Source organism: Lonchura striata, chromosome 24 (genome assembly GCF_050655825.1).
Source record: "Lonchura striata isolate lonStrDom1 chromosome 24, ASM5065582v1, whole genome shotgun sequence".
Lineage (NCBI taxonomy): Eukaryota > Metazoa > Chordata > Aves > Passeriformes > Estrildidae > Lonchura > Lonchura striata.
The window spans coordinates 2,470,235-2,491,990 of NC_140726.1; the positions used below are offsets into that span (position 1 = coordinate 2,470,235).

The 21,756-nt window shown below is 53.1% G+C and overlaps 2 protein-coding genes across 4 annotated transcripts; one reads left to right on the forward strand and one right to left on the reverse strand.

Moving 5' to 3' along the window:
• Positions 1 to 103: 103 nt before the first annotated feature.
• Positions 104 to 6,353, reverse strand: HEPACAM (hepatic and glial cell adhesion molecule). The gene is made up of 7 exons (XM_021525786.4): positions 5,739 to 6,353; positions 3,184 to 3,525; positions 2,694 to 2,975; positions 2,493 to 2,586; positions 2,061 to 2,134; positions 1,906 to 1,976; positions 104 to 1,818 (listed from the first exon to the last, which is right to left on the reverse strand). Exons 1-7 carry the CDS (start codon positions 5,821 to 5,823, stop codon positions 1,531 to 1,533), a joined length of 1,236 nt encoding a protein of 411 aa, XP_021381461.1. The 5' UTR covers positions 5,824 to 6,353; the 3' UTR covers positions 104 to 1,530.
• A 1,566-nt stretch (positions 6,354 to 7,919) lies between these two features.
• CCDC15 (coiled-coil domain containing 15) lies at positions 7,920 to 21,628 on the forward strand. 3 transcript variants are annotated; one of them, XM_021525845.3, is made up of 11 exons: positions 7,930 to 8,054; positions 8,365 to 8,529; positions 10,135 to 10,284; positions 11,106 to 11,270; positions 12,004 to 12,096; positions 15,234 to 15,395; positions 16,429 to 16,548; positions 18,182 to 18,285; positions 20,189 to 20,359; positions 20,431 to 20,579; positions 21,223 to 21,628. In XM_021525845.3, the coding sequence occupies exons 1-11, from the start codon at positions 8,049 to 8,051 to the stop codon at positions 21,321 to 21,323; spliced, it is 1,386 nt and encodes a 461-aa protein (XP_021381520.3). In that variant the 5' UTR covers positions 7,930 to 8,048; the 3' UTR covers positions 21,324 to 21,628. The 3 variants fall into 3 exon arrangements, with proteins under 3 accessions (XP_085416283.1, XP_021381520.3, XP_085416282.1); XM_085560157.1 differs by lacking the exons at positions 20,431 to 20,579; positions 21,223 to 21,628 and adding an exon at positions 18,687 to 18,830 and having other exon boundaries at positions 7,920 to 8,054; positions 18,148 to 18,285; positions 20,189 to 20,322; XM_085560156.1 differs by lacking the exon at positions 8,365 to 8,529 and having other exon boundaries at positions 7,933 to 8,054.
• Positions 21,629 to 21,756: the final 128 nt, after the last annotated feature.

Below are 21,756 nucleotides of genomic sequence, written 5' to 3' on the forward strand. Positions count from 1 at the left end.
AGCCAGGTGTCTTGGGTTTTTATCTGTCGACAACTTCTCATGTGTCCCCCCACCCTGGGGGACCCCGTCCCACAAAGACACCCAAGGGTGCCACCACCAGACGGGTAGTACATTTAGTTTATTGGTTAGTAGTGCACCCCGAGCACTCCAGGGTGCCCCGGCACCCACCCTGGGTGCCCCAGGGCCCGGCTCGCTTGGCCGGCCGCTCTCTGCTTTTCATCCTAAACCTATTTCCCATGAAGGCTTGGGGAGAGACAGCATCATGTGCCCCAAAACCGGGGGATTTTCACAGAAAATCCTACCATGGCAAAGGGGCAATTCTTGGACCAGGGCTTCCAGCCCACGTTTAGGGGACATTGCAGCTGGGGAGCTGGGCAGGCAGGAGGGAGCCCCCTGTTTAGAGCCCCTGATGTGTGTTGCGCCCTTGGGCGAGCTTGTGTGCCAGCGCATGTCCTGCTGCATGCATGGGGGCTGTGCCACGGCGGGCAGGCACCGTGCTCTCGCACACACGTGTGCACGCATGGTCGCTGGGCATGCAGTGTGTGTGCTCCCTGTGTGCGTGTGCATGCTCCAAGCATGCTCAGCTGCTTTGTGCTCGCTCTCTCCACACACACCACACACACCCTGTGCAAGCACAGCACATGCACTCTTTGCACACTCACTGCAGGCTCCACGCATGCCCTGTGCCAGCACTGCAGGTTCACTCTTGCACATGCTCTGAGCACACTCAGCTGCTCGCTTTGTGCACGCTCTTTCCACACACACCGTGCACATTCTGCGTGTGCTTTGTACAAGCACTGCACACACCTTCTCTGCTCACCCTCTTTGCACACTCACCACATGCTGCGTGCACGTCCTGTGTGCATGTTCGCTCCCCACGCTCCATGCACACTCTGCAGGGACTCTGCACACGCTTGGAGCACACACACAGGGCTGGCACGCTCACAAAGGCCGTGCAGGCTCAGTGAACACTCTGAACACTCCATACATGCACAGTGCACACTGTGCAGCCTTAGCTGCACGCTCCATCTGTGTTTTCTCCACGGGCTCCACGTGTTCTCTTGCATGCTCTGTGCATCCTCTTCGCACACTGCGTGCACACTTGCTGCACACCTCGTGCCTGCCCCCATGCGCCCTGTGTGCACAGTCCATGTGCCCTCCTGCACTCTCCATGCACATGTGCAGTGCTGGAACGCTCCCCCTGCATGCTCCATGCACACCCTCTGGCACACTCTCTCCGTGCACTGATTGCATGTTCTCTCTGCACACGCGTGTGCTTTCCGCACGCTCCCTGCACACTCGTCCCGGCGAGAAAGCCATTAAAGCGATGCCCCAGGAAGATGGGGGACGGAAGAGGGGAGCTCCGGGTGGGATCAATAGGAAATTAGTGACTTTACGCCGAGCAGAACGACGCCCAGGGTGGGAGCGGGGCCGTGCCGGTGTCCCCGCTTGCTCGGCGGCGGAAGAGTGGCCGTGCCGGTGTCCGTGCCGCTTGCACGCTGCCGCCCGAGCGCGCACAGTCCCCGCCGCTCAGGCGCTGATCTCCACGGCGTTGGCCTCCTCCTGCTCGCGGATGACGTGCACGCCCGCAGTCCGCAGCAGCCGCGGAGCGCCGCGGGACCGCGCCGGCGAGCCCGGCGGCGACCGGTGGGTCCGCGTGGAGGCGGGCGAGCGAGCCGGCGAGCGATGGTAACGGCGAGTGGAACGCCCCACCGGCCCCGGCGAGCGACCGGCCGCTGGCACCGGCGAGCTGCTGTAGCCTGGCTCCACCGTGCCGCGGGGCTCGGGCAGTGAATCCTCCTCCGCCTCCGGAGAGTCCTGCCAAAAACCGAGAAAAACGTGGGACGCGTGCGAGACCCTGTGCCGGGATGCTGCCGGTGCGCGGCTGCTGCTGCCGGCTCTCACCTTATCTTTAAGGATGTACAAAGCCACTGGGTTCTTGCGCTCGTGCTCGCCGCTCCGTGGGATGCCTTCGGCTGCGTGGAAGAAGGTGCTGCTCACCATGCCAGGAGCAGGGGTGTCCCCCAACCCACCGCTGCCACGCCGGGGCTGGCACTCACCCTCGTGCTTCAGGCGCTCCTCGTCCTGCTCGGCGTAGTCAGAGGTTGGTTGTGTCTCTGCTTGTCGCTTCTCCCTGGAAAGGGACAGGGGATGGATGGGGCAGCAGTGGCATCGTGTTAGAGGCACTGGGGGAACTGCCTGTGGCTCATCCAGGGAAGGGGCAGGTACTGCAGGGAGAGAGGTGGGATGGGATGGGATGGGATGGGATGGGATGGGATGGGATGGGATGGGATGGGATGGGATGGGATGGGATGGGATGGGATGGGATGGGATGGGATGGGATGGGATGGGATGGGGTAGTATGTGTCAAGATGAGATGAGATAGGATAAAGGACAAGATAGGATGGCAAGAGATAAAATGGGACAAAACGGGATGGGACAAGACAAGATGGGACAACCCCCTTTGTCTCCCCTGTCATTCCCACACATACTTCTTGGAGGGTTTCCAGCAGGCACAAACTGTCACCAGGGTGACCAGAAGGAAGATGCCACCTGTGGACAGGATGATGTAGAGAGAGCTCCGGCCTGCAGGAGAGAAATGAGGGGGGACAAGCCCCCGAAAATTTTAGCTGAAAGTATCTGCAAGGGATGGCCAAACCTGGGAATGCAGGAGGGAAGAAGGGCTGGCTTACGGTAAACAGTGAGCTTCACGGGGATGCTGCGGCCGTGGCTGATGGGGTTCTCCACCAGGCAACTGTAGACATCATCGTCAGCCATGAGAACACGGGTGATGGTGAGGATCTTCTGGTCAGGGGAGAGGAGCAGGCGGGAGTCATTGCTCAGGGGCCGCCCGTCCTTCAGCCAGGTGTAGGTGGGCTTGGTGCCATTCTCGTGTGAGCAGTTGAGGGTGAAGAACTCACTGAGCTCCAGCACTGTTGAGGAAGCCACCAGCACTTGTGGCTTTGAGATGGGAACTGCGGGCAAGTAAAGGAACCACAGTGATGCCATGTCTCAGGGGATGGATTGGCTCGGGGGGCAGGAAGAGAAACACCAAAACCCCACCAACTTGAGGTGGTTGAAACCCCCAAAACCACCTCCCAGCTGGAGAAATCCCTCCCAATATGTGCTCAGGGAAGACATCCCATGGATAACCCAGTCTCCACTGGATGTCCTTGCCCTTACTGTCCACGGTGAGGTTGATGGTCTTCTCGCCGGTGAAGGTGTCGTCGGTGATGGACACCTCCACCTCGTAAGCGCCTTCGTCAGCCAGCTGCAAGGGGCTGATGAGCAGCGAGCCGTTCTCCAGCACGCGGATGCGGTCGCGGTAGTCGGGCCGCAGGTTGCCGATGATCTCGGTGCCGATGGACTGGACGACGGTGACGGGCTTGTCCCTCTTCAGCTGCCACTTGACCACCGGCTTGTCCGCGCTGGCGCTGGCGTAGCGCACCGACAGCAGCGCCGCCTTGCCCGCTGTGCCGCGCACCAGCGGCGTGGGGCTGGTGATGTTCACCCCTGTCAGCAGACCTTGGGGAGCGGGGAGAGACAGTGGGGTGCTGAGCATGGAGAAACCCCAAACTGGAGCTGCACTGAGCACCCCCAAGGTGCCCAGCTTGGATCCATAACCTTTGCAAAGATGCACGTGTGACCCCAAACTGCAGGAGGGGTGGGAGCCCTCCTGCACTCAGATCAATGCAGCAGGAAGAAATCAAGGAAACACCCCCAAAATTGCTTTGGGCATGGGAGGTGGGTCCATGCAACCTCCTGTGAAGAGGCATTATCACGCCCCAAAGCTGCACTGGGGGTGGGAGTGCTCCTGCAGCCAGGTCAATATAACCAACCCTTTGCAGAAACGCATGTGTCACTCCAAAAATGCAAGGAGGAGGTGTGGATGGCACACCTCCTGTTGCTAGGTTCTGCAAAAATGCATGTAGTGCCCCCAAAATATGTAGGGCTCGGGCAGGAGCTTTCCTGCAGTTGGGTCAATGGAACCCTTTGCAGAAATTCATCTACCAGCCCCAAAAATGCAGGGGGAGTGTTCCTGCAGCCAGGTCGATGCAACCCTTTGCAGAAATGCACACATCACTCGCAAAAATGCAGGGGGTGGGAGGCAGGTCGAGGCAACCCTTGGCAAAGTTGTATCACTGCCCTGCAAAAACTGCCTGGGGAGTGAGAGATCAGTGCAATGATCGGTGCAATGCTTTGCAAAAACACCTTAATTCCCCCAAAAAATGGTGGGGGGGAAGGATTTTGTATCCCACCCCCATCCCCATTGGATGCTCCTGTGCAGACAAAGCCCCCTCAGACGCAAAACTGCATCACGAGAGTCTTTGCACGTGCATTGCTCCTCATCGCTGGTTTTAAGCCAAAAAAGGCAGGGAAAAAGTGTAAAAACATGATTTCCTGGGGGAGGGGACCCCCCAAAACATTCTCCCTGCCCAAAATACCTTAGCATCCCTGTCCTGACATCCCAGAGGCACCATCCATGAGCCCCCCATACGGATACCGTCATCGGCAGCGAACAAACCCCATATTGAAGAGGAGGGGAGAGTGGGAAAACCAGCTGGGCTGGGTGAAGCAGGAGCAAGAAAGGCCTTAAACAAGCCCGAAAAGTCATGGGACCTATTGGTATGCAGCATCCGTCCGTCCGTCCTCCCCGGCCGTGCTCGGCCCCGCAAGCATTCCCTGAGTCGCCAAATTTTGGGGAACCCTCACCCCACAGGGAAGGCCGAGGCATGGGATGGGGATGTGGCCTTCAGTGCATCCCTGCCCCCTCCCCGTGCACCGCCAAATCGCTGCTCTTTAACTGTTTCTTCCCTTTTTTAAACCCTATTCCGAATTTTTTCTCCACTCTGGATAAAAAAAATTCGGGATTTCAGTAATGAATCAGGAAATGCTCCATTTTCCTACAGCATCCTTGGTTTAGGGATGGAGATCTCCCAGCCCTTTTCAATGGCTTTTGTTGAAAAAGCCCGACAAAAATCCTCCTTTTTTCACTATTTTGTGGCACAAATCCCTATTTGTTTTTTTAAAAAAAGTCCTGCAGTATTTTTTGGGGTGTCCTCACCGCAGCCCTGGCTGTTTTTAGGGTCTAAATCAAAGCCAGCAAAGAACACAGTTGGTTTTGTTCTTCATCCATCCGCCCCATCTGAAGGGAAATGGGGCCTCCCCAGGGCTGCTTTTGGGCACAAACTTTGGTAAAATGGAACAAAATTGTTAAAGGTTGATTTTCTGTGTTGCCAGAGCTAGGATGGGGTGGTTTGGGCCTCATTAAATTCCAAAAAGTGAGAATTTAGAGAATAGATTATGGAGAAAACTAGGGTTGCAGTGGGATGAAGCAAGCCGAGAAATGGGGTGAAAAATGACTTTTTAAGGGAAGCTGAAGAATGGGTAAGAGAAAATATCTGGAGATGTTAAAAAATTAGGAAAAAATGGGGTTCAGGGAAGAAAAAAAAATGAGGAGAAGCTCAGGGTGGGGGCAGTGCCAAATCCTCCCCCACATCAGGACCTGCTTGGCTCTAGAAAAGTATTTTCCCCAGTTTTTGTTCCAGTTTTACCCCCTTTTTAACAAGCTCCCAAGCAGAGGGTACGCTCGACAGCGCAACAACCCTCCCTCCAACCCCCCCCATAGGGCATCACCACCCTCATCACCCCCCCGGCCCTCATCCTCCGTCTGGATACCCCCAAGACCCATGGAAAAAAAACGGGAAAAGCGTGGAAAAACCGGGAGAAGTCCCTACCTGCGTGCAGCGCCAGAAGCCAGGTCACCGGCAGCAAGCAGGGGGGAGCGGGGTGGCCCCGCGGGGCAGCCGGCGCTCCCCACATTTCGGGCAGGCTCGCCCCCCGAATTGCTCCGCTTCCCCACTCTGGGCACGTCCCTCGGAGCTCCCGGCTTGGCGCTTCGCCCGGCTAATTTATTTTTTCCCTTTTTTTTTTTTTTTTTTTTTTTTTTTTTTGTTCTTTCTTTTCTCAATAGAGCCCTGTGTCCCGGTGGCTTTCGCCTCCTCGGAGGCCTCGAGCTGACATTTATTTGAGGAAAAACCACTCAGATTTGCAATTTTTCCCCGGTTACAGACCCCCAGTTCCAAGTTTTCCCAGTCCCCAGGACACACTTGGGGTGGGGGGCATCACCCCATCGAGCCCAGCTAAGGTTTGCCATCCCTCTGCGGACAATCCGATGGGATTTTGGGCTCTGAACGCCCCATTCAGATAAGCTGGGGTTTTCTTTAGGAGGGGTATTTTGCAAAGCTGAACCCCCACCCCAAAAGAGCTCCCTCCGCTTTTTTCCCCCTCCCCTCTTCCCGGGCTCTAAAAGGAAGCGCGGTGGCATCCAGGCGTCATTCCAACTCCATGCCAATTAGCGCCAGTTCCCCGGGCATCGCTGAATAGGGCAGCGGGATGTGGGGCAGGATGCCCGGAGCCGTTTCCCACCCCCCTCCCGGGACCGGCCAACTCATCACCCCAGTGAGCCTGCCCCCCAAAAGGGCTCGATGCCTGCAAGCATCCTGTCCCAGAGGGAGGGAGATGCTTTGGGGGAGACGTGTTATGGGGAGATGGTCGGGGGGGTTGGAGGATGCTGCAGGAAGAGGCTTTGAGGGGGTTTTGGGGAGACATAAAGGGAGACAGACTGGCGCTTTGGGGTCACGCTATAGGGAGGTGCTTTGGGGGGCCTTTAGGGGGATGCTGTGTGGAGATGTAAGGGGATAGTCAGAGGGGGTCGGGGATGCTGTGGGGAGACACCATAAGGATATTTGGGAGCCACTTGCACGGGGATGCTCTGTGTGGGGTGTTCCAGGGATGCTCCGGGGGCAGTTCCAGGGATGCTCAGGGGGCAGTTCCAGGGATGCTCCGGGGGCAGTTCCAGGGATGCTCCGGGGGCAGTTCCAGGGATGCTCAGGGGGCAGTTCCAGGGATGCTCCGGGGGCAGTTTCAGGGATGCTCCGGGGGCAGTATCAGGGATGCTCAGGGGGCAGTTCCAGGGCCTCTGTGTGGGGTGTTCCAGGGATGCTCAGGGGGCAGTTCCAGGGATGCTCCGGGGGCAGTTTCAGGGATGCTCAGGGGGCAGTTCCAGGGATGCTCTGTGTGGGGTGTTCCAGGGATGCTCAGGGGGCAGTTCCAGGGCTGCTCTGTGTGGGGTGTTCCAGGGATGCTCCGGGGGCAGTTCCAGGGATGCTCAGGGGGCAGTTCCAGGGATGCTCCGGGGGCAGTTTCAGGGATGCTCCGGGGGCAGTATCAGGGATGCTCAGGGGGCAGTTCCAGGGCCTCTGTGTGGGGTGTTCCAGGGATGCTCAGGGGGCAGTTCCAGGGATGCTCCGGGGGCAGTTTCAGGGATGCTCAGGGGGCAGTTCCAGGGATGCTCCGGGGGCAGTTCCAGGGATGCTCCGGGGGCAGTTCCAGGGCTGCTCTGAGGCAGACACGGCTCCTCCACCCCCTTTCCACCGGAGGCGGGACTCGAACCGGGTACCTCAGAGCCCTGAGGGGCCGCGGCTGAGGGCGGCAATGGCGGAGGGGGCGGGGCTTCAGGCGAGGCGGGGCAAAGATGGGCGTGGCCGGGACTCCCGGGGGCGTGTCCAGAGCGCTCAGGGGCGTGTCCAGAGCGCTCGGGGGCGTGTCCGGGAATCCCGGGGGCGTGTCCGGGGCGCTCGGGGGCGTGGCCAGAGCGCTCAGGGGCGTGGTCAGAGCGCTCGGGGGCGTGTCCAAAGCGCTCAGGGGCGTGGCCAGAGCGCTCGGGGGCGTGTCCGGAGCGCTCGGGGGCGTGTCCGGGGCGCTCGGGGGCGTGGCCAGAGCGCTCGGGGGCGTGTCCGGGGCGCTCAGGGGCGTGGCCAGAGCGCTCGGGGCGTGACCAGATCGCTCGGGGCGTGGCCAGAGCGCGCAGGGGCGTGGCCGGAGCGCTCGGGGGCGTGTCCGGAGCGCTCGGGGGCGTGTCCGGGGCGCGGCCGCGCGGCGGAAGCGGCGCCAGGATTCAAAGCGGCGCCGGCGGCGGAAGCGGCGGTTGGTGCGGCCTGAGGGGCTCCGCCGGGCGCGGGGCTCGCTGAGGGGAGTTACGGGCCATGGAGGTGCGGAGGCGTTTGGGGGCCTACGGGAGGATGGCCCCGGGGGCGGTGAGGGTGCACGGGGGAGTCCGCCGGGGGTGAGGAGGTGCGTGGGGTGGGGGTGCGGGGAGGTCGGGGCACGAACCGCGGGGGAAGGGGGAGGTGGGGTGGGGTGCCGCGGGGCTGGGTAACCGGGGGCAGCGATGGGGTAGGGGGCTCTCAGCCACGGCCACTGGCCGGGCCGAGCTGCAGGAGCGGTGCGCGGGGCCCCGCGGTGGGTGCTGAGGGCGGGGTTGGGGTGCCCGCAGCCAGCCTGAGCGCTGCCCGCCCGCAGGACCGTGCCGGGATGGGGCTCCCCTCCGAGCAGCAGCGCCGGGGAGCCGGGCAGCAGCCGGGGGGCCCGCAGCGCAGACGGCGAGCGCTGGCCGAGAGGAGCCCGAGCGTGGCGCCCGGGACCGTCTGGGTGGAGAGTGCGCCCGGCCAGCAGAGCCCGGCCTTCGTGAGTGCACCGAGGGCACCATCTGCCGGGGCTTCTTGAACCCTTCAGTGTGCCAAAAGTGATCTTTTAACACAGCCTGAGGGCAGCCAGGAACATGGCTCCTAAAAATAATAATTTGTTTTAATGTGATTGAGCAGAGTCAGAAGCCACTGTGATATCCATGTAGTCTGGGCTCCCCTTTGCACAAGCCCTCAACATCTCTCTGAGTTGATCCCCCTCCAGTAAACTGTGTTTCTTGAGGAGAAATGCATCAAACTGAAACATCTGTCAGGTAGGAAACCCAGCCAGTGCTGCTTCTCGCTTTTCCACTCGTCTCTAAAGGATGTCAGGGAGTCGAGATTTTATTCTGTGTTGCTGGTTAAAAAAAAAAAAAATAAGCCAAGTGTTTCAGTAGTAGCCCTAATCTCCACTGTACCCCATTAGAAACACTTAAGGAAATCTTCATGCATGCTTATCTCAGGGATTTCTGTTTTGAGGGTTATTCTAAGAGGACTAAAAGTGCATTAAATATTGGATGATGAGTTCAGTCCCCTGTAATTAATGTCTGAACATTATAGAAGCTCCTGCCCTTCTGAGATGATTTATTTCTGTATTGTAATTTAAATTCTGAAAGGTTGAGGTAATTTATGGAAATCAATCATCTCCGTATTCCACAGGACTTCTGTCATGGCACTATGAAACTTCTGGGGGAGCTGATTTTTTCCTGATAGCTTCAAGAGGCCTGGATGCTCCTGGGGCCTCCCATGTGAGGCTTCCAGAGGTGAATGAAGCTGCCCAGGGTTATCTGAGCTTGTTTAATACGCTTCTAATTAATCCATGGTAAAGCCTCATGCATCAGAGTTGCTGCTGAGATGGGCAGTGGGTGAGCTGGCACTGGGCTGATCCCTGGAGCACTGTCTTGGTTTCATCCCTAACAATGTGGATTTCTCCCCTTGGAGTTTTGTTGGGCTGTGCTGACCCTGCTGTTCCATGTTCATCTTGGGTCTCACCCCATCCATCCATCCCTTCAGTCTCTGGTTTCTCTTGCTGTGTTGGCAGCCAGGAAAGCAGTGCTGTTTTATTTTGAGCCATGGTGGTGTTGCTTGGCAGAACTGCAAACAAAACAAAGTGGGATTTTTGGATTTTTCAGGTCGTTGCTCTTAATCTTTCACTTCAGATGGTAAAGACATTTGGAAGCAGTGCTGTGCTCTGTGAACTACTTCCCTGATGTGCTTCCAGCCTTGCAGAACAATACCAGGATGAGGGGCTGGCCTGTTCCTTTTGGATCCAGGCTTTGGATAGCTGAGCATCCTTTAATGGGAGCAGGAGCTGGGAGATGCTCTGAGAGTCTCCTTTTTCTTTCCTTCCCTGTGCGTTGCAGAGAGGCAAAGGCAGAGGTGTCCATGCTCTGTATCTCTAGTCAGACTCAATCCAGCCCATAATAACCCAGTAGATATTGTCCAAGTTGTTATTCCACATATTTTGAAACAAAACATGAAGTTTGCTCTGGGTGCCGCTTGCCTGCCTGGTCGCTCCGGGTGGGGGAAAAGGGAATCCAGGGACACAGGCTGCTCTAATGCTGCAGTGTAGCAAAACCCTGGTGAAATCTGCTTCTACCTCTCCCAGGCTTCAGCACTGCGGGTGGAGGAGGAGCTGAAGGAGCAGCAGCAGAAGAAGGCAGCCAGCCTGAGGAGATTCCAGGACGAGGTGAGGCAGCGGGTGAACCAGCAGGTCAGGCTGCGCCAGAGGCTGGAGCTGCAGAAGGCCTATGAAGCAGTAAGTGAGGCTGTGTCAGGAGAAACTCCTCCAAACCCAACATAAATTGGGAAAAATCCAAACACTGGAGCTTAAGTCAACACCTTAAGTCAAGGTGTTAATGAGGAAAATGGAGAAAATCTGAGGTTTCAGACCCTATGGTGGCAAGCAGTGTCCCAGGCTGGGTCAGTGTGATGCTTTGGTTGGTGCTGGAGATGCTTTGAAGCCTCCCCAGGGAAAGGTTATTGGCTCCCTGAGGCAACAGCAGAACAGAGCTCTGAAGTTCTCTGTGGAATTGCCTGGAGTTAAAAAACATCCAGGCAGGAGTTGGGAATGATGTGGATGTGTCCTGGCTGCCTTTGAAGCAAAGCAGCTTTTCTGCTGTTTCTTTTCTGATCCCTTTTCCAGAGCAGCCAAGTAGTTTTCAAACAACACTTTCCCTCTGTCTCCACATTCCCTTTTCTCCCCCACGGGCTTGTTTTGGATTATCCTTTGAATACGTTTAATTCTTTCTATTCTCAAACAAGTGCTGGGGAGGCTTGCCAGGGTCTGACTGTGGCAGAAAAGAGAATGCACTGAACATGTCACCAGCTTTGGCCACCCTTGGGGTGTTTGGGCTGTTTCCATGGCTGGCTAGGGATGTCCTCATGTAACTCTGCCAGCTCCAAGCGGGAAGCCCGCAAATGCCCTCAGCCCCAAAGAACCTGATGATTCTTTTTATTCTCAGCATGGAGAGACAAAACCTCCCTCCCCAGAAATTTCACCTAAGGGTGGTGTGATGTCACCACAGTTGACATCTTGCTGGATCATGGTTGGAGATCCCTCTGGCTTTTTCCTGGCAGGTGGAGAGGGAGAGCTGTGCTGCTGTGCAGTACTCCACCTCGTGGAAGAACACGTGCCTGTTGCAGAGTCTCCCTGCTCCCATCATCTGTGCACCCAGTGCTGGCTCTGGCCCAGCCCAGCCAGAAGAGGAGCATGAGGAGCCATTCCAGCAGCGAGCTGCCAAGGTGAACCCTGCCCCTCCTGCTGCTTCAGCATTTTGGATCCTCAGTGTTTGAAGTGGGGGAAGGGCCATGTTTTCTTTTTTTCTTCTACAGCACATCCCTAGTATTTGGGTTTGGATACTGGATGAAACGTTAGCTCACACTGTCACCCTGAATGTTGTGGTGCTCCTCAGAGCATCCAGCTGGGTGGCTCGTCCCAGCTGCTGTGGCTGAACCGGTCTGGCTGCTGGCAGGCACGGTGTTTTCCCAGCCGTGTCCTGGCACAGAGGTGGCACTAGGTGGTGCCACCTCATTGCAGCTTGTCCCGTGCAGCCCAAAATCTGGGAAAACCTGCTTTCAGGACTGTTAAAGCTTTTTTTTTTTTTTTTTTTTTTTTAATACTGACGTTTATGGTGCATTTGGTCGTTTAGAAAGCTTGTGCACTCACCTAGGAGCTGGAGTTATTCCAGTTGGAGCATCATGGGATGCATTCCAGTTGAAGTACCTTGGGGTGGAAAATCACTTCTGGCTGGATACCAAGCAAGAACACTTGGGATCTGGCATCTCAGCAACATATTTTGGGAGCAGATGAGTTGCCTGGATCAGAATTTTGGTACCTTGGGGCAGCTCTGAGAGACCCTTGACTGTTTGTTGGGTTGTGCTGCCTTGACTATCTTGCCTGGAGCAGGCTGACTGGGAGATGTCTCCATGCAGCTGAGGTTGTGCTGTGTTTCCTTTGCCTCTCCTCTGGGCTCAGCTCAGCAGGGCTGTGCAGCAGGTGCGGCGCAGGCTGGCCTCCCGCAGGATCGTGTCCTCCAGGATCGTGTCCCCCGGCGCCTGGAGGCAGGAGGTGAGCGAGGGCTGGCTGGGCTGAGGGCAGAGAAATCACCTTGCAAAGTGCTTGGCAAGGTTTGGCTCTAATTAGCAAATCCAAAACATAATTCAGGAAGTTTCTCCAGCAGGACTAAAATAAACTGCTTTCCTGACTCAGCTTGTGGATAACCCATTTCAGAGAAGGCAGCAGGATAAACTGTGTGGAAACATCTCTGAGATGAACTCAAGAATGCAAAATAGACTTTTAAAGGTGGAGATTGTGATCTGGGTATCTGGGAGGAATGTGATGACAAGCCCTCCCTTCAGGTGCCTTTATTTCTTCAAACCTCGACAACTCTTTCCATTGCATCAATTGCTTGTTTTGTGTGGGTGGCAAAGATCTGGAGGGTTTTTCCTCACCCGGGGCTGGCTTCTGGTAGAGAAGGGTTGGCATGCAGCTGCGTTCCTCAAAGCAGTGCATGGAAGGAGGTCAGTCCCACCTTTTGTTCTGCTGAATTTCATCCTGCTTTTGCTCCTTCAGTTCTCAAGACCACTTTTGTGTTGTAGCTGTTTTCCTGGTCTCTATGCCAAGACCTTTCATGAACTGATGTAGTTTGGAGAACACCAGGTGCAACCCAGGCTGGTGTTTTGACTTATTGCCTCTGGACCCTGTTTCCTGCCCATCCTGTAAATCTTCATTCCCTTCTCTTTCTCAGGTTCACCAAAGGTGAAATAGATCTTTGCTGATTATCTAGAAACTACCCTTTATAAAAGGGCTGCTCTGGCTCTTCTTCTTTGTACTCTTGGATTTTGATGAAGTCAGTCAGCTCTGCAAATAGGAGTCAGAGAAACACGATAATTATGGGTCTCAAAAACCTTGTTACCTGTTTCCAACAGCAAACATCCTTCTTGTTTGAGCTACTAACGCATTCAGTGAGATAAGTTGATTTATGACCTCACATAAATAATGAAGGCACTGCCTAGGTGAGCCAGAGGGTTACAGGAGATCCGTGGGAGTCCTGAGCTAGTCATCCACAGCAGTGAGAAACACAGGCAGGAGTTTGGGACCATCCTCTCATCCCAGCCTCACTGCACCTACAGTTAATCTACATAAGGAAGTTTAACAGCTTCCCTGATTTATTCTGGGAAGACTATATGGATTTATTGCATTGCTTTGTTTTATTACTCCATGATATATGAGGAGAAAAAAGCTCCCATATTAATCTAAATCTCTCCCTGCATGAAGGTTTGGTGTGTTCCCAGCCTGGCAGAACAGCAACGTGTTCCCTTCTCTTCAGGTGCAAAAGGCTGCCACAGACAGAACCATGGACCCAACCCCCTTGGTAGTGCTCCCTCTGCTTTGGTGCTCCCTGGATTTCCTTGTGTTTTGTATTCCAGCCCATTTGTTTGGTTTTTTCCCAAGGGGTTTTCACCTAATACATCAACAAAGCAAATGGGGTCAGTAGCTTAATCAAGATGCTTCTTTTTTCCTTCATCCAGGCTGATAATGAAATCAAAGAGCAGAGCACACCTAATTCTTACCCTATTTCTGTGCAGTGAACTCCTGAGACCAAATCTGGGCCATGTTTTTAATCAGTTTTGTGCATCCCACATCAGACTTCCATCTAACAGGTTTTGCTTTACCCCAGTGTTGAATTAGGCCAAGTCAAGAGCTCAGCTGAACCCCAGAGTCTCTTGCTGCTCTTTGCCTGAGGCCTCTTCCTTCTATTGTAGGAGACCTTCAGTTTATCCTGGCCTGACTCTTGACAAATTTATGCTGGTTGCTGCTTATCTTGTTTTCTTGTGGCTTACAGATAGTTTGCAAGGTGATTTCCTTTTGTTTTTTCAAAAGTCACAGTTAAACTCTCCAGGCTAAAATCTTCTATTTGGTATTTTCTTTTCCTTTCTTTTAAATAAAGACACTCCTTGTGTCCTTTTCTGATAATCTGGACCACAGATTTCAGGGAGCTGTTTGCACCTTAGCTGCCACTCCTGGCAGCAGCACAGGGGAGGTCCATCCTCCTTAAAAAACGTCAGCTTTAGGAATTACCTGACATTTTCCTCCCAATAATAGTCCTGGCATTTTTCTCCCTGCTGCTGCTAACTCAAAGCAAGTCTTTGGCTGAAATATTTTTTTCCCCCTCAGTGATGTTTTCTGCATTTTTCTTCCTCTTTTTCCTTTCTCCCTGTAAAGTATTGCATTCCCTATGATAATAATCCATGTTCCTAAGATTGCTGCTCTTTCTCTCCCTGCAAGATTCCTTTTCAGGTTAAAAGCATCCAAGGAGTTAATTGCCTGCTTTCCCAAGCAGATACCAGAATGGTAATTGCCTGGACATGACCTGTCCAGTGTTCCAGCTCGTCCTGTTACTGAGTCTTTGCCTTCAGGCTTTGGTGGACAGCTGTAGCTCCCCATCATGGCAGCACCCAATTTCTCATCCCCAGTGTCTCATTCCACCAAGCTGGTGTTGTTTTTCAACAGTGTCATGTCTTTCTACCTTCAGTGCTCCAGAACAACTTCTAAAGCAGTAACCCTTCCCCTCTGTTTCCTTATCCGTAGCAAAGGAGCTATTCTGTCATGTTTCTGTCATAATGGGGTTATCAAAGAATTCTTAGTATCACCTGTTCTCCCACTGATCCATCCTTTCCCTCTGTCAGCAGTCCTGTGCATCTCTTTCCACCATGCTGAAGGAAAGAAAGCAAGGGGAAAAAAATTATCCTGGCTTCAAGCTTGCTTTTGGCATTTTAATTCTTTATTTTGTAGGAAACAATCTGCTGCCTCTCAAAATATTGTGGATTGCCACTGGGGAGCCTGCCCACTTCCCATCTGAAGGAGTGTACTCCATACCCGGTGTCACTCAGAGATTCCAGCTCCTTGCCACTGTGAAGGAGTGCCTGGAGAGGTTTTTGCCTTGCTTTCCCTTCACCCCACGTCTGTCCCACTGCTCCTGCAGTTGGGGAGGGCACAGTCACAGTCACCCTGCTACATTCCTGTTTCCCAGCTCTGGTGACCCATGGTGCTGCTGAACACATGGTGCTGCCAGATCACGTCCAAGTGACAGCACACACAGCCTCCTGTGTGTTCAAGCTGCTCCAAGGGTGTTCAGTTTTCCCTTGGCACCAAAGCAGCCAGATTTCAATTCCATCTTTACACCCATGTCCTCCCTTCTCCAGGAACCAGACCCTTGCCCTGCAGCTGCAGTGCCCATGGAGGAGAGTGAGGAGCTGCTGCTGGCAGGACACCACGATCTGCCTGCTGAGCTGCTGGAGCAGGGCACAGCTGCACATGGCACTGGGCAGGATGATGGCTTCTACATCAAAATTGAGTTTGAAAAAGTAAGACTCATGCAAAGTTGGTCTTGAGTGGTTTGGATCATGGATTTATTTTGGTGTCTCTGTGTGAGGCTGCTCTTGGAGTAGAGCAGTTGCTCCCTCAGGCCTGCTTAACTCTTAAGCCCACCATCCTCAAAGCAGGCTTGGGAGCAGTACTGGAGCTCAGTGAGGTTGGCACTGCCATTCCCTGCTTTCATGGCCTTGGATTCCTGCCTGCTTGTGATGCCACTTGGCAGCTGCCCAGGTGAAAGCTGAAGCCAGGGCATGCAGTCACATCATGCCCAGAGCCTTGCTTGGAGCACACCAAAAGACCCAAGTGTGGAAGAGATCAAAAGAGATCAAATCAGAAAACTTGAAAAGTGGGGGGAAAAAGCCAACAAAAAACCCAACTTTTTATCAAGTGAGGGAGATGGCTGTGGCAATGCTGGTGCCTGGGGGTGGCAGGCCCTGCCCTAGGAGGGGTTGAGGAGGGTTTGATGTACTTATCCTTTCTCTTTTGTTTTCAGGCAGCTGTTCTTGAGCATTTAGAGGGTGGAAATGGTTCATCCCGATTACCTGGGGTGGTTGGCAAAGGCTTTATGGCTGTGGCAGTGTGTGTCCAGCCTTGGCTGGGATTAGTCCAGTTTGTAGCAGAAATCCTGGCTGGGCAAATAGGGACACAGCAGAAGTTTATGCTGAGGTTTACACTGAGGTTTTGGGAGATTTTGGCTGTGTAATTCCCCTTACATTTAGTTACTTTTTTCACACTCCAAGAAGTTCATAATAGAAGTTTGGGATGGGGAGATGCATCCATATTTAAACCAGAACCCTCCTCCAAGGAGCTTTGGTGCTCAGACTCCCATATCGAGATGTGGCACATCTCTCCTGTTCATGGCCAACCTGTACCCCAGATAAAGCCCATTTCCAAGGTGGGTTATCCTGTTGAGGTCTGGAGGGATCACACAGAAGCCCTGCTTTCAGTGAAGAGCATTTTGCTGGGGGAAGATGAGAAAGAGCTGTGGTGATGCTGATGCTGCTCCTTTCCATTGTCTCTCAGGTCTGTGATGGGTCGGTGAAGATCTCCAGCCTCCCTGGGCCTCCTGGGAGGCCACAAAGTGAATTCCAACCTCCCCTCAAACTCTGGGCTGGTGTTGACCAAGAGGAAACCAGGAAGCAGGTCTGTCCAGGGGAGCCAAGCCCTTGTGGTTCTGTTTAAAAGAGATTGGGTGTTAGGAATGCTGCTGGCTCTAATAAAAAACCTCAGAGGAGCTTTGATGTATGAAACCCCTACTGGGTTTAGTTTGTGGCTTTTGGTCGCAGATCTTGGGCAAAGCTACCAGGTTATTTTTTAAAATCTGTTGTGACTAAATGCAACTGTTACCTACTCCTACAAAATCTGGGATCTCAATAACACCAGAAATTTGAAGGAGAAATAGGCTTCTTTCATTCTGCCTGGCAAAACCAAGGGGTGCTTGCTGTAGCTGCAAGGAGCCCAAGAAGCTGCCAAAAATGCTTAAAAAAAACCTCCAAGAACAAAGCCAACTTTATCTTGTTTAAATACAAGGCTGGAATATAAAGGTTTCTTTGCTTTTGGAAATAGCCTCAAGCTCGGCCTGCAGGCCAAGTGGATGATTTCACAGTGAGGGTTTACAGCCTGTGTCCTGGACAGTTTGGACAGTTTGGCTCATGCTAATCTGAGTGATACAGAGTGATGATGTTTCTCTTGGATGCCTAAAGCCAGTGACTTTGATTTTCCTGCTTCCTCCTGCCATGAAGAGGAAAATTTCTCCTTTTGTCACATTTCTTGCAGTTTGCAGTGTAAAATTATGAACAATTTGCATGTTTTTTGTTTCTTGCAAGTGTTTTCCAACCAACTGATCCCAAATATGGTTGTGGTTTCTTGCCAGTGTGACAACAGCTGGGGCTTCTCAGGCTGCTTCTCCTAACCCTGCTGTTCCCTTTCCTCTTGCTTTTAATCTCCTTGGCTCTGATCCATCCTAGATAACTAGTTTTGCAGCACTCTCCTCTGCCTGGGTTTTTTCCATCCAGTATTCTTCACTGGCAGCCTGGTGATCTCTTCTCCTCCTCCTTTATCTCCAGCCGTGCTGGGCTCTCTCCACTGAGTGAGGTGGACAAACTCAGCCCAAAGGTTTTGGCATTCTTGAGGGAAAATCTATGCATTAAATTTTTGGGAGTCATGGAGCTCAAACTATCTCTGTACCCCACAGCAGGTGGGCTTTTGATGTGAGCTTTAGCCAGGAGGTTTCCCTGCCCTTGCCGCAGTGGGATCAGCCAAAGCCCAGACATTAAACCCTCAGTATCCATATGGGAGTTCTTCCTGCAGGGCCCCTGGATTTGTCTCACCAATGGTTTTGCCACCTAGGGGGTTCTCCTGCATGTAGAGACTCCAGCTTGGTGTTACATGCTCATCTTTTGGAGGAGATAGAGCATTCCAGTGCACTGCAGTATCCAGGTGGCTCCAAATTCAAGCAGGCTGAAGTTGGAACTGGCTCTTTTCCCATCAGCAAAGAGAGAATTCAGGAATTTGCCAGGTGGCAGAGCTGCCATCCATAGCCAGTGTCAGTGGAGGGATGCTGGCACAAAGCTCTCCAATGCTTTGACCTGACTTGGTCTTTCCAACCTTGATGCCACCTCTGCAGCTTCCCAGTGCTGGGTCACGTGCCCTCAGAGATGCTGAGGTTCTTTTGGGGAAAGAGCAAGGTTCCATCTTCCAGAAATCAAGCTGAGCACTGAAATGACTCAATGTTTATCCCAGGCATCCTTCCCAAATGTCCTCTTGTTCTCCAAAGCGGCAGAGCGAGTTCCTGCGGCGCCGGCGCCTCTTCATGGCCCTGGAGCGGGAGCGAGTGAGGGAACACCAGTGGCAGCAGAAGAGGCAGCAGAGAGTTGCCCAGTGAGTCCGTGCAGGTGGTGGGGTCACCTCCTCCATCAGGGTCCTTCAGAAGGTTGGAAGAGTCTTGTGAGTTTGTCTCACTGACGTGTAATGCCCCTGGGGTGGGATTCCCACAGCCAACCCCCCAGCAGAGACCCTTGGGCCATGTTGAGTCCTTTAGCACTTCTCTGTCTAGTTTTGAAGTCCTTGTGCAGCTCATTAAGGAGCTGGGAGCCAAATCATGGGCTGGGAGAGATGCAACTTCCCAAACCATGACTCTGGGAACTTAAGCCTGTGTTTAGAAACTTTGGGGTGAGGTTACCTTGTTGTGCTGAGCTGTGACCATCCCTGACATTTTTAATATCAGACCCTTCCTGGTCATGGCCATAAAAACTTATACAATGTAATAAAATATTTTACAGGCATTTGTTCCAGAGTTGAACACTTGGTATCTGTGTAGAAGTATCAGTTGTGGTGGAATTTTCTCGGCTTCTCCTGTGAAGGGGTTCACTAAGGAGAAGCTCTGCAACTTAGAAGCTCTGCAAATTCACAGCAAAATAGGAAAGGTCCTCTAATTTTTGTTTTTTCCCTGGCTTTCCTTTGAATGAACTGACTGAAATCTGACCATTCTGGCTCTTCTGTGATCAGGCTTTGGGGGAGTGGGACAGGCACCACAAGGCAGGATTTCATGGCTGTTTTTTGGGAAAAAACTGCCAATCTAAAGCAGTGCTCCTTGAGCCACATCCTGACATTCCAGCAGCACTTGGGAGCTTAGGAGAGCTTGACCTACTCTGTGAATGCTGGCAAGGCCCCAGGGATTCCTGGGGCAATACCTTTTTACTATTGTTTTTTCATTTAAGTGTGTTCAGAGGGGAGCTGGGTTTGTAATTATGGGATATAAAGCCCCGAGGTGGCCTTGGCCTCACTTTCTGGAGTGGATTTATAGTGCTGTACTTAAGGTTCTACATTTCATTTAAAAAACATTTCCAATTTTATAACTCAGCCAGAGAAGGTCAACTTCAGCACTTTCTTTTTGAATGTAAAGATTTGACTCCCTATATGAAGTAAAGTTTGAAATGTCTTGTCCTGGCTTCTTCCCAGCCTTGATTTTGGTTTTAATGCCTCCTGGCAAGGAATGGGCATTTAATGTCCCTCCTGGTGTGGGACACTTGTGGCATTTGGGAATAAAATGTCACTTTGGTGTAAAGTCTTTGTGCTTTGCAATTGCTGCTTGTCAGGGGAATGTGTGTTGTGTTTGGTGGAAATGACACAACCCAGGTTGTTCCAGGTACCACTAAAGGGCTGGAGGGCCGTGTAGTGCAAGGGAGACTGAGGAAATAGAGGAAAACTTGGTTAAAAGTACATTTTAAAGCCTGATTTGGAGTAAAGGTGGGATCCTTGGAATTTCTCTGCTGTACCCAGCCCTGTCATGCTTCCCTGTCCTGGAAGGTGCTTACAGAAGGATCCAAGCTGCCTCATGGTCAGAAACAATGGGAAGTGGAGCAGCTGGGAAGCCAAGGTGTTGGTCTTTTCTGGGGGGTATTAAAAAGCCCAGCCTACATGCTTTGTTTAAGGACAGAAGTGCAGCTTTGGGGAACTGTGGGTGGCAGGAGCATGTGTGGATGTCATGCAGGAAGGAGCTGGAAGTCCAGGATGGTGAGAAAACAGGCGGGCAGGAAAGCATTCACAGGCTGGTGTTGCAATATGGGGGGAAGAATGGAGTCTCAGGAAGCTTTTTGGACCATTCTATGTTTAAAGCAAATATATTTGTTTATATTCATTTATATTTAATGCTGTGATTAGTGCAGAATTACTTCTGCCTTTGACAGCAGCAGCATCACCCAGATTCCTGTGCCCTGACCTCATAGGCAGGGATGGAGGTTGGGATGGGAAGCTCTTTCTCTAAGCATGTGTGTTCCTGCAGGATTAAGAGGCAGAAGGAGAATCAGCGCCGGGCAGAGGAGCAGAAGATGCGAGACATGGCTGAGCATGGAGAGCCCTCCCCAGGAGAGGGAACCTGGGAAGCCCTGGCCCAGCTCCAGCTGCAGGAGAGCAGAGTGAGGGACAGACAGCAGCGGAATAAGGAGCGCGCGAGGTACAGCCAGTCTGCGCTCGTCGTGCAGGGCCAGGTGTCACTGCCAGGGGTGAATGTTTGATCCCTTGCAGGTATGTTGAAGCTCTGAGAGCCCAGATGAAGGAGAAAGTCAAACTCTGTAACATCGACTTGCCCCCACTGTGTTCCTGTGGGTCTGATTTCTGGGATTCCCACCCGGATACCTGTGCAAATAACTGCATCTTCTACAGAAATCACAAAGGTAGGAGCTCCTTCTTTCACAGAGGAGACCCCTGGGCCTGATTATACAGGAGGAAATCAAACCAGGATAGGTGTTTCCATGCTCCTGGGCTGCTGTGCAGGGATGTTCCTCCAAATATGCTCTGGCGAGGGCAAGTCAAGGGCTTTGCTTGATTTAACTAGGGAGTGTAGTGGCATCCTCAGCAAGACACCAGCCCCTACAATGTGCTAAATTACACAGCTGTGATACAGCCACATGTGGTTATGGACACAGCCATGAGGAAGCATCTCATTAGGGACATAGGTAAATGCTGAACCTTCTGCCAGGAGGATGCACAAAGGTGTGGAAATGGCCTTCCTTAGGGGATGGAGTGCTCTGACCTTGAGCACAGCTTGGGAAAATACCTGTCTGGGCAACTGGGAATTATCTGGAAGGGAAGATAAAGACATTTGGGTTCATAAAATAATCTTTAGCTTGTGTATTGATTTATGTTCAGGAGTTTGCAGAGTGTGCAAATGGGTATGTGGAAAGTACAGGCATGTCGATTTACCTTAAACCCCAATCGTTGTCTCTCTGCTTTGGTGAAAGGCTAGAGCCAAGCCCAGTTTCGGGCCATAAGTGCAACTCTTGTGCCCTGATAGTGTTTGTGTGTCCCTGTCCCCAGCCTACAGCCAGGCGCTGCACTCGGCCATCTCCTCCTGTGCAGCCACACGGTGTCTGCAGGACTTGGCTGCTCTCTGTGCTCGCTCGGGGAAGCGTCTGTGACGAGGCAGCTCCGTGTCCCAGCGACTGGGGTCAGCAGGGAGTGGGGCTGTGCCGTGTCCTGCCTGCCCTCCACGCCAGCTGCCAGGACGGTGTCACCTTTGCTCTCCCGCTCTGTGTGCTCCCGTTTGTGCTGTGCCTCTCCCACTCTGCCCCAGGTGTGCAGCTGGCCGGGGCGATGGTCGAGGTGAAGGAGGCAATTGCTCTGTGGGGTTGGTTTATGGCAGGTACTTGCATTCCAGTAGCTGACTATTGACTACATATTCTTATTGACAAATCATTATTGTGGAATAAACTGCTTTCAAGTATTGTTTGTCTCATTTGAAGTGTGAAAGGAGGAGAAATTAGGTGCTTGGGGTCAGTATCTCTTAGGGGAGGATTTCTAAGCTTCCCGTGCTCCCTTCTCTCCCTTTTCCTAGGGCTTCTGCCAGCCCCT

Excerpts from the sequence above, each read along its gene's own strand:
- HEPACAM (XM_021525786.4), bottom strand. The coding sequence starts at position 5,823 with ATGTGGGGAGCGCCGGCTGCCCCGCGGGGCCACCCCGCTCCCCCCTGC. Across the intron at positions 2,976-3,183 it reads CATCAACCTCACCGTGGACA|TTCCCATCTCAAAGCCACAA; the intron begins GTAAGGGCAAGG and ends ACTTGCCCGCAG. Across the intron at positions 1,819-1,905 it reads TGTACATCCTTAAAGATAAG|GACTCTCCGGAGGCGGAGGA; the intron begins GTGAGAGCCGGC and ends GGTTTTTGGCAG.
- CCDC15 (XM_021525845.3), top strand. Across the intron at positions 15,396-16,428 it reads TCAAAATTGAGTTTGAAAAA|GTCTGTGATGGGTCGGTGAA; the intron begins GTAAGACTCATG and ends ATTGTCTCTCAG. Across the intron at positions 20,360-20,430 it reads CGGAATAAGGAGCGCGCGAG|GTATGTTGAAGCTCTGAGAG; the intron begins GTACAGCCAGTC and ends GATCCCTTGCAG.